The following is a 15,123-nucleotide window of genomic DNA, read 5'->3' as shown; positions in this document are numbered from 1 at the left end:
AGTGAGGATACAGCTTGACAATTTCTTTCGTTATTGGGTTCCTTTTCTGGCTGCAGCCTTGAGATAACATGTGACAACCAACCCCCCAAAAAATTTGACGACCAACCCCAACTTGAATTTCTTGCTAGCATCAAGGCCAACAACCATCTGACAACTAATTAGCTTGCTAACCACAATCTAAACTATAGTTTACCCTTCACACTTTCTGAGGGTAACAAGTGTTTTGTTATAAACCCATTGTGTAAAAGCCTAGAAGAAAAATACTGAGAAGCAAAATATTTGGAATTTGACATGAAAAACACAAAACATCCTCTCACCTGAAATGCAGCAGTCTAACTCCAAGGAAGTCTATGTATGTGACCTCTGATCCCAATTCTGGACCTTTTTTATATCAACATTTCAGAGCTAGCGCGCTCTGGTGGCGAGATATAACGAATGTGACATCCAACCCATGTGACAAATTACCCCGTTCTCCCTACTCAAATGCAAAAAATAAATATGAATTTACTTAGTCGCATGTACCTCTTTGCTCATTTCCTTTCCAATTACAATGAGTTTTACTACAAATTTCCTAAGGAGGACATTAAGATTTGGTGAGACAATGACAGGATGTCTTATAGTGCCTCTAAGAAAGATCAGGACTGATGAAACTGACGCCTAACGTTTGGATGCAGGGTGTTCACATTTCCTGTCTTGCTGGGACCGCCTGCTGTTGAATTCACACTGAGGCTCCTCCAGTCTACACCTTAGTTTTTCTAAAGACCTGTTCAGGGGATTGGTACATTCTATTTAAGGCGTTGTTCTGTTGTTGTAGTCTGACCCATGTTTTCACCTTTCCCAGTTTCCAGTTCAAAAAGTCACACAGGGACAGGAAAACAAAGACATGATTCCAAAAATGGATTTTGGTTGATCAATTCCCATGTTGGCAATTACTTTAAATCTAGATCAATTTAAAATGTATTTTTTGTTGTTGTTGTGTGTGAGCATATCTGTAAGCACTTGGAGAAGAGTTGGGAAGAGATAAGTTTTCAGTGTTCCATCACAGACATTTCCTCATTTGCAGTAATTCAAAGCAGGTTCACTGAGTCACTATATATAAACTGTAATATTGCAACAGGAACCAGTGGAATCATGTTTTTTTACAACTGAAACAAAAGCAAAAATTCCAATTTATGCTTTCAGTACAGCACCTTTTTACTCAGTACATTCACTTACAGGTACACGTACATTTTCTTGCTGTCAACTTAAAGGTTAAGTAAGCGGTTTATTTATGTTAATAAAAGTGTTAAATCGCTCTTTATTCATACAGTGATCACTTTCATAATGTACGCGTTTCATAAAGCCGATCTCTCAGTCAGCTGCTTTGCATGTAATCGGCAAATAAACTTATTGTAGTATCCCGAAATGTTTATCCGATCAGAAGAGAGAACGCTACAAACGGACACTCGTCTCACTCATATATAGTACATATACACTCCATGGTCTCACTGCCGGTGCACGCCAGAGTAACACATGGGTGAATGTGTATGCGCCTACAATGGCGGAGCAGGTAAAAATCCTTCCCAATGTCTGTTTTGATGGTTTTTATCATGTTTTATCACACTAATGGATCTGAGATGATGCTAGATAACTCACTGCTTGAAGACCGCAATGCATTAATGTGGTGACGTAGGGACGAGCGAGGGGACTGCTAACTGCAGTAACTGACAGGAAGTTAGCTAAAAGAACCATTCCGCTTACAGCACCTTTAATCGATTATTATGCCTAATCAAATTGATTCAGGTTGAAAAGCTTCTATCACACATGTTGATGAACTACCAACATATGAAACCATGTAGCAAGGAGACTAGTTTGAAAAGACAAAATACAATGTGGGCTGCAGGTGGGGGTTGATGGTTGAAGGGGTGTCAGCAAGGGCATGGTTTGGCACGTACTGTATGTATGTGGGGGACAGGAGAGTGACCTTTAACATCAATAGACTCTAAGAAATATGTCTTTATTCAATGAATGATCCCTATAAAACAAATGTCCATTGCTCTGACCCCCAGACTGTGTTTTAATCTAACTGTCACAACTTCAGCCAGTATTTAGTTTGTTTTCATATGTCTGTTTTCCTGGTTTCCTTTCTAACTTTCATGTCATTTCAGACCCGGCCACTCCCTCCTGCTCTGCACTCCCTGTTTATTACATTCACCTGGTCTGCCCCACACTCACCTGCTCCTCATCAGTTAATCAGCCCCAGTATATATCTCAGTTCAGTTCCCTCAGTCAGTTGCCAGATTGTCAGATGTCCTAGTGTGTTCACCCAGCTTTCTAGCATTCAGATTTCATCCTGTGTTCCGACCCTGCCTGCCTGTTCGTGTTTCTGCCTGACTTTTGATTTGGATTACCCTTTTGCCTGCCCCAACTGGACTTGTTGCCACACTGTTTTACTACCTGGTTTGTCATCCACTTCCAATTAAACTTTGTTGCTGAACATGAATTGTTTTGTGTCTTGCAATTGGGTTCTTGCCTGTCTTTTTCCTGAAACCCTGACACTAACTGGTTATATCTGTCATTTGAATATTAATTATTGAATATGAATTTTATGTTGTATTTGATCAGAGTTACTTTCAAGTGTTTAGCAAAATGTGTTTAATTAACCAAACCCCATGATTCTGTTACTAGTCCGACATTAGTTTTGGAATATTTGGTTTTCAAGCTAGCTGTCAGGATTCTAACTGTTACACCATGTGGTGTTATGGTAGTTTTAGAGTGTAAAAAGTAAGTGGTTCAGTTTACCCCCTTGATTTTTCTGGCTCTCTCAGTTTACCCCACAGCTGGGGTAAAGTGAGACAACTGACAACTTTTTTTAAAACAACTTTTTTTTAAAACGATCATTTTCACTGCCCTTTGCTTGAAAAAAATCTGCTAATGCCTATTTCTAGGAAACATCCTGAATTAATGGGAACATTTGAGTGATCATTTTAGCTTGCTTAGAGGGGAGCAAATGTAAAAAAGTGTCTCACATTACCCCGTTCTCCCCTATGTTTTATCCTTAAAAAAATGTTTAGAAAGAGAACAATTACCAGAAAAACTGTCTCACAAAAACAAACGCCTTGTGTTTGGAGGAATTGTTCTCTCATCAGGAGGGAATTCTTCAGTAAATAAGGAGAACGAGAGGACGATCGACACATTATAGGCCTACTATAAATAATAAATATCAGTGGGTATGGTATGTATAACATGTGAGACTTGTTATACATGCATACGGGGCTCAACAACAGAGAGGCGAGGGGAGAGCTGTATCTCCGCCTCTGGGGAAAATGTGTCATGTGTATGTGAGAGTCTGTGAGTGTGTGTGTGTGTGTGCGCGCGCGTGCGTGTGTGTTTGAAAGAAAGAGAGAGACAGAGAGAGAGAGGGTGTTTTGAACACTTATTTAGTTTCTTCCCAAACGTCGCTGCCTGCATTCTTGTCGTGGCGGGTGGCGAGAGCAAAGCATTGTAGAACAGGAGAGAGATTGGAGAGTCCCAGAAGAAGCTGAAACTTCACTGCTGTAGCTCTTGCACAGGTCAGTTGCACCTCTATTTGAATTCGTACACTATGTGTGTAATATTTCTGATTATGACTTTACAGGACTCAGGTGTGAGTTTATGCATGGCACTCCACTGTATTTAATTCATATCCATGTACCTTTTGGTTTGAAGCAATGCAACTTGCAGTTTTGCAGTGATGAAAGCATCTTCTCTGGGCTTCCAACATTCATGTATTTTTCACAGAGAAGCCCGCAGACCTTGACGGATGTAGGTTATTGTTGATATCGAGCGCGTAATATTCCACTGCCACGGGCACTGGCGTCAATCCCAGCAGTCAAAGCAGATGAATCGATTATTTAAAGGTCTTTATTGTCAGTTCAGTTCACATTGCCAACGTGTTCTCTGTTTCTTGAAGCATTTCGTTACGTTGAGTGTTACTCGTATGTATGATTAAGGATCATTGCAGCAGAGATAGAAAGAAAAGGGATGTGCGCGCAAAAACATCTCCTCTGTGGAAAGTGTCCACTGTTCTGTTGTGATCAGCAGGAATGAGCCATATTTCCCCGTGCAGAGCAGGCTGCATAGCTGTAATGCAGGTTTGTTATTGAGGATGACAAATAAGTCAAAGGGAGATCATGTATAGGCTACCCGCATTTCATTTTGTGGACAATGTTAACAAAACGTTGGATATACAACGTAAGGACACAATTCGTAAATGTAGATGTTACAAAAAGCATGGAGCTCCCACCAAACCGCATGTGTTGTTCATTTTTGAAATTACCAATCACTTGATGAAACCAATTGAATATCAAAGTATACGAGGCTTTCGGGTCATTTAACCCGAAAGACGACACCTGACCGCGGGAAATAACTTCACACCATATGCAAGGCTATTTTTTACCTCCGGCTGTTGTACAGGAGGCGAACACACTGCCCCTTAACCTAATTGTATTGCTGCACATTCTATTAACAGAGCGAGGACATACCGTGTAAACCAGTTGGACCTGATGTCAGGGAAAGCTTCATGCGTAAAGCGCGAGGAAGCCTCAAGGGTGGGAGAGGGGTGTGTGCTTCTTGGGCTTTACAGGAACAAGAAAAGCACATAATTGTGGTTGCAGCATTGAAAGGTGTGGCAGAAGGTAGGTTAAAGAAATTTGAATTAATTTGCGTTGTCACAGAGATAGTAGCGGTAACTCAGGTGCAGTGTTTGTGTTCAACGGACAGGTGTATGCGCGCTAGACCAAAACGCACGCGTGAGAAAGAGAAACATAGGCCTAGTTACGTTTTAAACATTGGAAATAAAAAATCTAGCTACGCCAGTGGATATTAAATGATGCCATTAAATTTAAATTATAATAAGTCAAATCTCCTATTGGTTATTGTGGGTTCTCATAGGTTATGTTATCATAAGCTCATATTGGGATGTCATATTATTTTATTCATTAGTTTCCAGTGTCATTATGGTGTAACGATGTAGTGACATGCACATCATTTGTTGTTGTTTGATTACATCGAATTATTGTAAATATCTTAGGCTTCAGCTACAGCCTTTGGCGATCATGCACTTTTAAGTGTCATAATTCAAACTATGGTTATGACAATAAAGATCATTTAAATTTGAATGCGAGAGCGAGATGTAGAGAATGACCAGTTGGGGAGAGAGAGAGAGAGAGAGAGAGAGAGAGAGAGAGAGAGAGAGAGAGAGAGAGAGAGAGAGAGTTGGAGGGACCTTGCGCAAAGCGGACCATATGGTCTTGTGACGTAACGCCGGTAGCTCTGACAACATTGCCTCTGTGTATGTTTGTGTGTGTGTGTGTGCACAGGATTCGATCTGGTATCCTAACCTACTAACCGTCATCTCCGAAAAAAACAGATACCACTAACAAACGTTAACCATGAACGGCGTGACCGCTGCCAGCTGCCTGCTCGTCGCCGGCTTGAGCTGCTACCTCTACGGCAGCGATGTGTTCTTATCGCTGCTCCGTGTCTCTGTTGCAGACCCTCCGATGCCCGAGCCAGGAGATGCTGCGCGGCTGAGCCCGCAGGGAGTACCGTACAGCGGCCTGCAGCACATCGTCAACGCCGACGGACAGCACCTGTTCTGCCGCTACTGGGAGCCCGCCGGCCCGCCAAGGTCAGTGGAGAATGGAGCGGAAAGTAGTGCCTCTCTGTTTCACTGCCTGTTTCCTCTGTGTGTTTCCTCTGTGTATGTGTGTGTGTGTGTGTGTGTGTGTGTGTGTGTGTGTGTGTGTGAGTGTGTCTGTGTCTGTGTCTGTGTCTGTGTCTGTGTGTGTCTGTGTGTGAGAGAGAAATTGGACTAAAGCCTGTGTACCAAAAGAGTAAGGTTACTTTGAAGTGGTGTTTAAAAACCCATAATCCTTTATTCTTGAAGGAAGTGATCCTATTCACATGGTCCCTCTGAGCCCTGCAGGCACATGATAGTCTTTAGGCATGTGTGTGTGTGTGTGTGTGTGTGTGTGTGTGTGTGTATGTGTGTGCCAGCGTGCAGTCCAGGTCCCAACAGTAATTACATTGCACAGTTGGACATGTAGTCTCTGACCATATCTGCAGTGCAAATCTGAGAAGGTATACAACCAACATCAGTAGGCTACGGACAATTCCACATTCAGTTCATTTCTTCTTTATTGTGTTTTTGAACAGCCAGCCAGGAGTCTTATCCGCTCTGTGACTGGTCAAACAACTCTCCAATCAGCACTCCTGATCTTACATAGAGCTTCCTTGTTAAAGAATTCAGAGCTGTAACTCAACAGTAATACTCTCAAATAGATCCTTGCCTATAACAGCACACCCTCACATTAAGAGTTAAGAGAGATTGTCCTGGTCTGACCCCCTTCAGTTTACATCCTAACTATGTATGGGACACAAACACATCACTAGATCAAAATGAGAAAACAAAATAATAACATTAGTAGGAAAATATGAAATTACATGAAATCAGTCTGGTGAGGTGCATAAGTCTGATTCTGTGACCCAAGCTCGTTAACAAATATTATAATTATGTTAATCTCCTCTAGAGGCGACTAGCAGATGCACCAGTGACTCATAATGGGTCATGACCTCGTTTAAAAGGGAGACCCAGGAACAATTACTTTTACCGCCCACTAATGTAGATGAGACTATTAATTTACTGTGTTTGGAGATCTTCTCTGTGCCCCACTAGTCAGAAATAATCATCAGCTTTAGTCACTGTGCTAAATATCATTATGAAAAGCAGCCTATGACCCTTCATTTAAGAAATAAGTAACCATTTTATGAAACGTGTTAATAAGTCCACGACACAAATGACACACACAAAAAGTGTTTGTGCATTTTGTGAACATTGCTCACTTAGACTCACAAAATCAAAACACAGGGTGGACTGCGTCTAAGGAAGACAATTGGAAATGGATTAGCATCTGTCGTGCACACTGTAGATTCCCACTCACTTTATTTAAAAAAAACAACAACATTCAATTCTCTAGGAAATGCTTGCAATCAAATGCTTATATCTGACTTCCAATACCCAGACAATCTTTTGCTTTGAGGTTGTTCCTAATTAAAAGGATCATAGTTTGTTTGCATAAAAGCCTTGTGATCCTGACTCATCAATCATGCTGGTGTGAGTCAAAATGGAAATGTTGTATGTTGTTTGTCTGTTGTATGTTGACAAAGGCTATTAGCTTATTGGCTCAAAACAACTCACCTCTTACTAGTTCAATGGTGGTATTTCCTACAGTTTGCTGTTAGAGGCCCCCTTTGCAATGCACTCAGCCCTTTTAACCACTCTCTCCACACATGTGTCTGCGGTGTTGGCATGAAACACAATACAGATGTCTAACGCTCACTAACCACATAGCTGCATGGAGTGTGAGATCACATAAAGAAAAAGATGTGACAGGAATAGGAGGCCCACAATACATCTGTGGTCAAGACACACACACGCACACACACACACACACACACACACACACACACACACAAGGCATTTTAGTAGAGCTGTGAATCATTATCTGACATTGTATCCGTTTCTCTCCTGTAAAATTGCTCCACAAACCGCAGTTAATTCATAGTTTAAAATAGCATTTGTGTAAGTGTGTGTTTAAAGTGCTGTCGTCCTTGATTTATACTGTGTTTGCGCATACAGGTGTTGGTATAGCTGTTTGTAGATATTGGTGGGTAGCAAGCCTTGGGAAGTTGTTTTATTGTGGTTGGAATACAATAAACGTCTCTTCCACTGATGCCTTTACTCTGGCAGCTCTTGTTTAAATGTGAATGTACCTGATTCTGCACAGCCAGCGAGACACAGATTTGACCTTATAATTGCCCACAATGCCACTGAGGCCCTAACCTTTCCAAGACCCTTGTCCACACACTACAACACAGGCTCAAATATACTCAGTCATTCCGCTGCACACATTTTCAAAGCTTGTGAACACAGAGGCATGGAAATAAATAACCAACTCTAACAATGATTTCTGCAATGCATCATCATCTTAACTCCTGCAAATCATCTATCTATCTTAAAAGCCAAATCATGGCTGGCTTAAAATAGCTGCATATTTCTCTGTTGTAACTGTTTGAGAGCTGAGGCTCTTCAAGCCTTATATAAGAGCTTTCTCAGTGGAGGCTAGCCAGCATGCTACATAAGAATGCATTATGTAGCCTACTGAATGTTGCGTATATCCTGATGTGCACATCCATTAACCAATGTGTGCATTTAACAGCTAATATCAATATTTGGGGATTCATGTCTACTGATGGCAGATATTAATTGGCCAGTTTTGTATGCAGTGTAGCTTTATATTGCCACAAAATATGAGCATTCAGCATCTCCACCAAAGCTTTTTCTTTATTAGCTGAGCTGGCAGTTTATACAATCTAGATGATATAAGTTTATTGAAGATTTTACAAGCTTTTCGAAACAGTAGCAATTCAATACAAACACTCCCTGACTACATCTGAAAACAAATGTACTGATCTCAATATGCTGTTGTGTGTTTCATGGCATCAGGGTAAAATCGTTGGTAGCTCTGAGTGAAGTCAGCATGTCTTGAACCTGCTGCCTTCTATATCTCTCAATAAAAAAACATCTGATTTACACACAGGATCAGAGAGTACTGCAGGACAAGATACTCCAGGCTGCTGTCTGTGGTGCAGCCTACAATTTGCTATGAAATAAATAATCTGATGCACACCTCTTTTTTTTTACCAAAAACTGCGCTTGCACTCTGATGTTCTCTATAGTCTGAATGAAGGCATCCTCCAGACTTGCAGTATCCCACTCAAAGAATATGAACACCAACATTTATCCATTTCACTGTTGTGATGGGAGCAGTTCCATGTTGGTTTTGACTCTTATCAGTAGTTCCATATCAGCCAGTAGCAGCTGGTACAGTGATAAGCTTTGCCAGTTCAAACCACAGCCCCAATCTCATTACAAAATGTTTCAAATGGATACACATAGGAAGTGAATGCATGATAATGTGTGATAATAAGTGACTTCTACTATAAACATAATATCTTACTATTGGCAGTGAAGCCTGAAATATATTTGCTGTTCAACCACCCATTTAACCACGTAGACGTCATGAACATATTTGTTCACATACTCGACTATGTACAACGTGTGTGTCCAATATTAACTGGACGTGCGGACGTGTCACGTTGATATTTTAGGACATGCACAACCACCGCTCAGAATGGCCGCAGGATACGCATTCCCCATCGTTGTCATCAACACGGAAGTGGTGATGTGACTGTGCTGTTACCGTGGTGACAGTCATAAATTAGGCCTCAGTAGGCTAGACAGTTTATCATATGGAGTTTGTTCAGCAAAAGAAGCAGAAGTGAAGTGGACTGTTTAATGTCAAACCTCATACTGTATAATGGATGTGAGTGTTGCTACTGTAAATGGCAGGGTGGTTGAGAGGCCTCGGGGGAAGTTTGATGACTGGTTGATTGTTACAGTCTGTGGCAAGAGCAACAATGGTGGAGCAAAAAAATAGGATGTACCTTTAACCATCCGGCAAATGCGGACAGATAATATGAGGAACTAGTTTGTAAGTTTCTTTGTTTGCCTATCTGCCAGACTTCATTTTCCAGTTTCAAAAACCTTTGGTTTAATATTAGAACTATATAAAGAATTTGGTGTTCAATCAATCTGTTGCTGGAGTATCAAACATGCAGGAGACCCCACTTTGTGAACAGTGCTGGCCCTAACATGTTTTGAGACTTAAAACGTTTCAAACATTTCTTGTGAGAATGAGATTGGGTCAAAGGGCATGTCGTCCTGAAGCCCTTTCAATAGAAACCCGGAAGTAGGTGAAAGGTGGAGGGGTGGGGAGGTGGCAGGGGGCATCCACAATGATTGACTGATCTTCCAACAGCAACCGGGTCAAACAGGGGCTTTGAACCCACATGGAGGCCAGTATATACCAGCCTTACATGCACTGAACACCTGTATTTTTACACCGAAAACAAATGGCAGCCACACAGACAAACGGCTCAGCTTGGGTAAATGCCATTATCGATTCCTTTGCTGGTGGTGCCTGGATGAGTATTCCTTCCCTGTTTGTGTTCATATAATGAGGCCATGTTAACCCCCCACTGCTTGCTGCCAGAAGTATTCTTGTCAGTGGAGGATTTTTTACAGAGATTAAAGCTCCGTAATGTCTCGACTTTGTGTTTTCACTTGGGGGCACATTTTTGCGAGCAGTATCACATTCAGTGTATAAAACATTATGGCCTCCGATAAAAGGCAGTGAGTGGATGATCATAAATGTCAGCAGTGATCTTTTACTGCAAGTTAGTATGAAAAGGAGGCAGAGAAGAAGTACCTCAGAGTCCATTCTCATTCCACGGCCCATAATGCTGGTGACGATAAAAGTTAAGTTATAATTCCATCCGTCAATAAACTGAGACATGGCTTGTTCAATGTAGTGCAGGTAACAATCAAGGTATTCTGTATAGTCAATATGATTTCCATAAATAAGATTGATTTCAGGGGAAAGGGGATAATTCATAGAAATGTAAAATGACATAGGAAGATAACAAAAGTGTGTATATGAACATGCACAGATGCAAATCAGTGAAAGATAGTAGATTTTGTTTTTTATTGAGGCAGTGCAATATGTTCATAGAAGACATGTCGGTTTAGCATTTGATACTGAGTTTGAAATAGCATTTAGCTTCATTTATATCTCAAAGTTATCAAAACCCAATTAGCTCATGCATCTCATCGATAAGAACTTGCTTTCTTTATTTGGCTCTTTTCAACCCCGCTTAAAAACTTTACACAAAAAGCAGATGGTAGCGTGTTAGAATTGGCTAGACAACTAGACAGCTTTTTGCCGCACAAATTAAATACTCTCGAGCTCCGCTGTATTGAGAATCACTGTGCCATGGAAAATGTTGAAGTGTGTCTCCTGTGGTTTTCCTTTTCCTATCACTGGTGTAACCGCCACATGCTGTGGCTGCCTGCTGCCTGTCTTCCTCCATGTTCCTCTATTCTCTCGTGTGTTTTTTTATGTTAATTTTTTATCTCCACTGCACACACACACATAATGACTCCCCCATTTGTTTATTTTTTTTTACTATACAGGTTTGTCACATTTCATCCATATCTCAGACCACTGTCAGTGTGGTTAACCTGGGTCGTGCTAGTCATGCTGTTTTATACTTCGGTTTTATAGCCCTAGTTAGCCTAAGTTTAAAACTTTGGCTTTCAAAGCTACTGATTTTTCCTGTCTCTCTAAGTCACACACATATCTTCTCGTTTCATCTTAGGCCCTCGCTTCTTTCTCTTTCTCTTTTCCTTTACTCTTTGTCTCTATAATTCTACACACATGCCCCTATACACATGAACATTCTGCACTTAACAGCACTGATGTGGTCACACATACATTATGTGCCAACACGCTGCACATACATCACATGCTTTGGGCAGCTCTTAAAAGAGCACAATTTGTGGATCTTTTTCCTACACACAGACGCACACTGGCATGCACGTATGTACACAAACACACACACACACACACACACACACAAACAGTTCTGAGCAGTCTTAATCCAATGATCAGATTAACATGCCAGCGTTTAGTCTCATACTCCTGTCCAGTGTTGACACATAGATCTCCATTATGTTTCTATAAGGCCACATCATCAAAGGCTAATTGAACACTTTCACATGGTGCTGAACATTTCCCAATCTCTCGGGCAAATGTTTTGAGACATATCACAATAAAATGTTAATAAAAAAATGCAAACTAGTGAACAGTGGAAAGTTTAATGTTGCTCTTAGTCAACAAACTAGTGTAACATAAGTGTTGATTTAACACTACAACAGAGGAGTGCTGTGGTGGTTCTGCCTGATTAAACCTTGTCCTGTCCGACCAGGTGCGAAAGAACAGGAGAATCAGGGTGTTGTGAGCCTTTTTCACAGCAGACATTTTGCCTCACTCAATTTTGACCTACTCATTTTAGGAAAACAATGACTCCATTCAGTTCAAATCACCCAAGAAAGTGTGATGGTGATTCAACCTGCAAAAAACCAGGGCCATGTAGGCCACTTTTCACTACTGTACTGTGGTGGAAAAATCAGACAAGGATTTCGTCATTGGTCCTTGTAGGTGTGAACATCACTTGCCACATGCCTAAAATGCCTACGGTTTGTGCTTGTCGTTTTAAAATTCAGAGTTGTGGGTGCAGAATGTGGCACAGTTGGAAGGCCTGTGAGTTTCTGTATAATCTTGGAGGGGCTAGTTAGCATTGCATTGAGGGGCTTAAGTTCTTGGCTTTGTTTTCGAGGCCTGTGGTTGTTTGGAGTAACTCAGAGGAGAGCCAGAGAGAGGACAAAAAAAACTCACTCTCGCCTCTCTTAGAGTGTTTTAACAAGGCTGGTTATAAGCCATGTTGTTCCAGCAACAGCAAGTGGTGTGGGAGACAAGTGGATCTCCAGTTCCCATGAGAGTTGAGAGAGAAATTGAGAGCGGCATAATGAGACAGAAAAATTTAAGAATACTCTTTTCTTGTCACCAGAAGATTTTAGGTACTACTGGGCTCTAACCGGGACTGACCATGCAATTGATAGTGCACAGTTAGCCTTTGGATGGAATGAGAAACACCCTTAGAATAAAGTGCTCCCACTTTCAACTATTTTGATTACTAATGATGTCATGTTTTTGCTTGGATAATCTTAGCCTAAAAATAACTCCTAAAGTAACTTAAACCTTCTCACTCAGTCAAATGCTGCGTAGAATTAGTTAATAAACTTTTGAGAGCATATTGTGATGGCAGTTGAGTTAATAATGATCATATCAACTCGCCAACTAGTCAAAACTGGAGACATCAGTCAGTTCACCTCTCCAATGCTTGGACATTGGAAAAGTGAAGCTGGCAGTGCTGATGAACTTAAAATATCTTAGCTGTTTGAGGATTATTCCTCAAACCATAACTGACCTTCACATCCAGTTGGACAGTTTTAATATGTTGGCAACCCAGGCCCTTCAGATTGTGGGGAGTGGTGTAGCCTAGATGATGATGTCACTCACACCCTCTTTAAACATCTGAATCCTATGGGCAATCACGTCAAGTTCCACCAGAGTCCAAGATATAACTTGAAACATAATTCTGCAACAACGTGTAGAAAAATGTGTTCACAAACAGATTGTGTTGGAAAGTTTAAAAGAAATTTGATATTTTCAAAGTCTAATGAAGTCTTCTTACAGGGCTGTCATCGGTCTAGTCTGTAGCATAGACCTATGAGAGAGTGGAAGGAAGGAGTCTGATTGATGTCTAAGTAAAGTAGCACTAGCACAATGTCACAGCCTATTGAAGTAACACTTGGTCCAAGCAAATGCCTCATGAGCCTCACCAGGCCACTTTTAGCATAGTGGAAACAGTATGCTGGCTTCGCAAGGCTGAGCCAACATACTGATGATGCCTGAATACTGTCACTTGTCTGCAGATGCCTGTACTGTAGCCGAATGAATGCAGACATCTGTCAAGATGGAGTTTCTGGATAATTAAATGCTTCATGCTTAAAAAAAGATTCAGACTTCACTTTATATCTCCTACACTTAGCTATCACTAGATGTACTGCCTTTATTAGGTTTGATTTTCTGTTTTTGGCAACTAAAAGCAAAACTGACATGAGGTAAAAGTGAGACAGAAGATGTTAGATATGATCAAGCAGACAAAGGAGTTTTCCCAAGAATATATCGGATGGATAGAGTCTAGGAGATAGAAAGATGGCAAATAAGAGATGCCACATTAGAACTCTGGTTTTCAGTGGAGTGTGCAGCCTGTTGGTCACTGTACAGTCGTCCTCACAATGAACCCGGATTATAACCATTAATCCTCTGCTGCCCCTCAGCATGTGCATTACAGGACATTGTGCCAATACAAAGACACTCACTCACACACACACACATTCCTACATTACCAACAGTGAACTATCGGTCCGAGATTGGACTCAAAACTTATAAATATTCACTAAAGGGTTTTAGACATGTTTTTAACATGATTTAAAGCATGACCAAACGGATACCTTAAAAATGTCCACTGTTGGTTTGGCGGTCCCCTGTTGATGAATGTATTAAGATGCCAAAGTCTACTGTTAGATAGGTACACAAGTGCATACACACACATGTGCACACATACTAAATCAAACACACATATATAGTACATGCATACACATACTCATTGAGGGCCAACAAGGGAAGAGGTACTCTGAGCTTTTGGCGATGGTCTTCTAAAAGGAGGGAAAGAGCAGCGAATGAAATCAGAGCGATTTGCTAATGAAGCCTGATGAACAGCGCCTCTTGTGTTACTCTCCCTTACCCCGCACCGCCACCCACTCTCACTTATTCTCCCTCTTTCGCTCCATTCCCTCTTGCACTGTCGCTGAATACATTGGGGCTAATTGTCTTTTCTGCTGCTGATTGGAGCTCTCACAGGCTTTTAGACACTGCTGCTGCATGTGTAGAAAAGAAAAGCACATTCAGTGCTGCTTCACTGCCTGCTACTTGGCTGCTATGCACAGAAAGGAGAACCAAGGAGCAGGTGCATGAATTAGCAAAAGGTGTCTCTTTCTGAGTAAATGTGACCTCTAACCCGCAAGCTATTACATAATAAAAGTTGGTTCTGTGAAAAGAGAATGAGGGGTTTTATCCTGTAGTTGTTCACTGATCGCAGGGTTGGCAGTAGATCCCCACCTTCTGCCCTCATGTTGAAGTTCCCCTGGACAAGACACTGAACCTTGGGCGGTAATCATTGGTGTGAGGCTTTGAGTCCCCGGCATAGGATGAAAGCTTTATACATGCAGTGCATTTGCCTTACATGAAAGTAACGGCAGAACAATTACCTAACTGTCCAACTCGCCAACTGCTAGGCCTGCTTGTAGTCCTATTTAATTACTTATTACAGAACATTGGCATATGGGCCATAGTGAAGCATCTCCATCTCCTGTGTGTGTGAATCAGTGAATGATAGACATATATTGAAATGCTCCTTGAGACTTTGGATAAAATGCAGTCCGTTTACCACCTACCATGTATGGTGTGGAACCGGCAATAACAAACTTGCACATTTTTGCCGCGTGGGCGGTGT

General features: G+C 41.3%; 1 protein-coding gene across 2 annotated transcripts in view; it reads left to right on the top strand.

Annotated features, from left to right (window-relative positions):
* Positions 1-3,415: 3,415 nt before the first annotated feature.
* Positions 3,416-15,123, top strand: part of mgll (monoglyceride lipase) — a gene marked incomplete at its 5' end in the record, with an annotated part of 36,149 nt that continues 24,441 nt past the window's right edge. Inside the window, 2 exons of one of the 2 annotated variants that reach the window (XM_080031610.1) lie at positions 3,416-3,551; positions 5,515-5,650. In XM_080031610.1, the coding sequence (XP_079887736.1) occupies positions 5,523-5,650 (128 nt within the window). Of the gene's footprint in view, positions 3,552-5,411; positions 5,651-15,123 lie in introns of those variants that run through there. The other variant, XM_080031609.1, reaches the window with a different exon arrangement.

This window comes from Ammodytes marinus (genome assembly GCF_949987685.1).
Source record: "Ammodytes marinus genome assembly, chromosome: 7".
Classification (NCBI taxonomy): domain Eukaryota; kingdom Metazoa; phylum Chordata; class Actinopteri; order Uranoscopiformes; family Ammodytidae; genus Ammodytes; species Ammodytes marinus.
The sequence above is the reverse complement of the archived record's forward strand: the minus strand, read 5'-3'. Positions and strand labels throughout refer to the sequence as shown.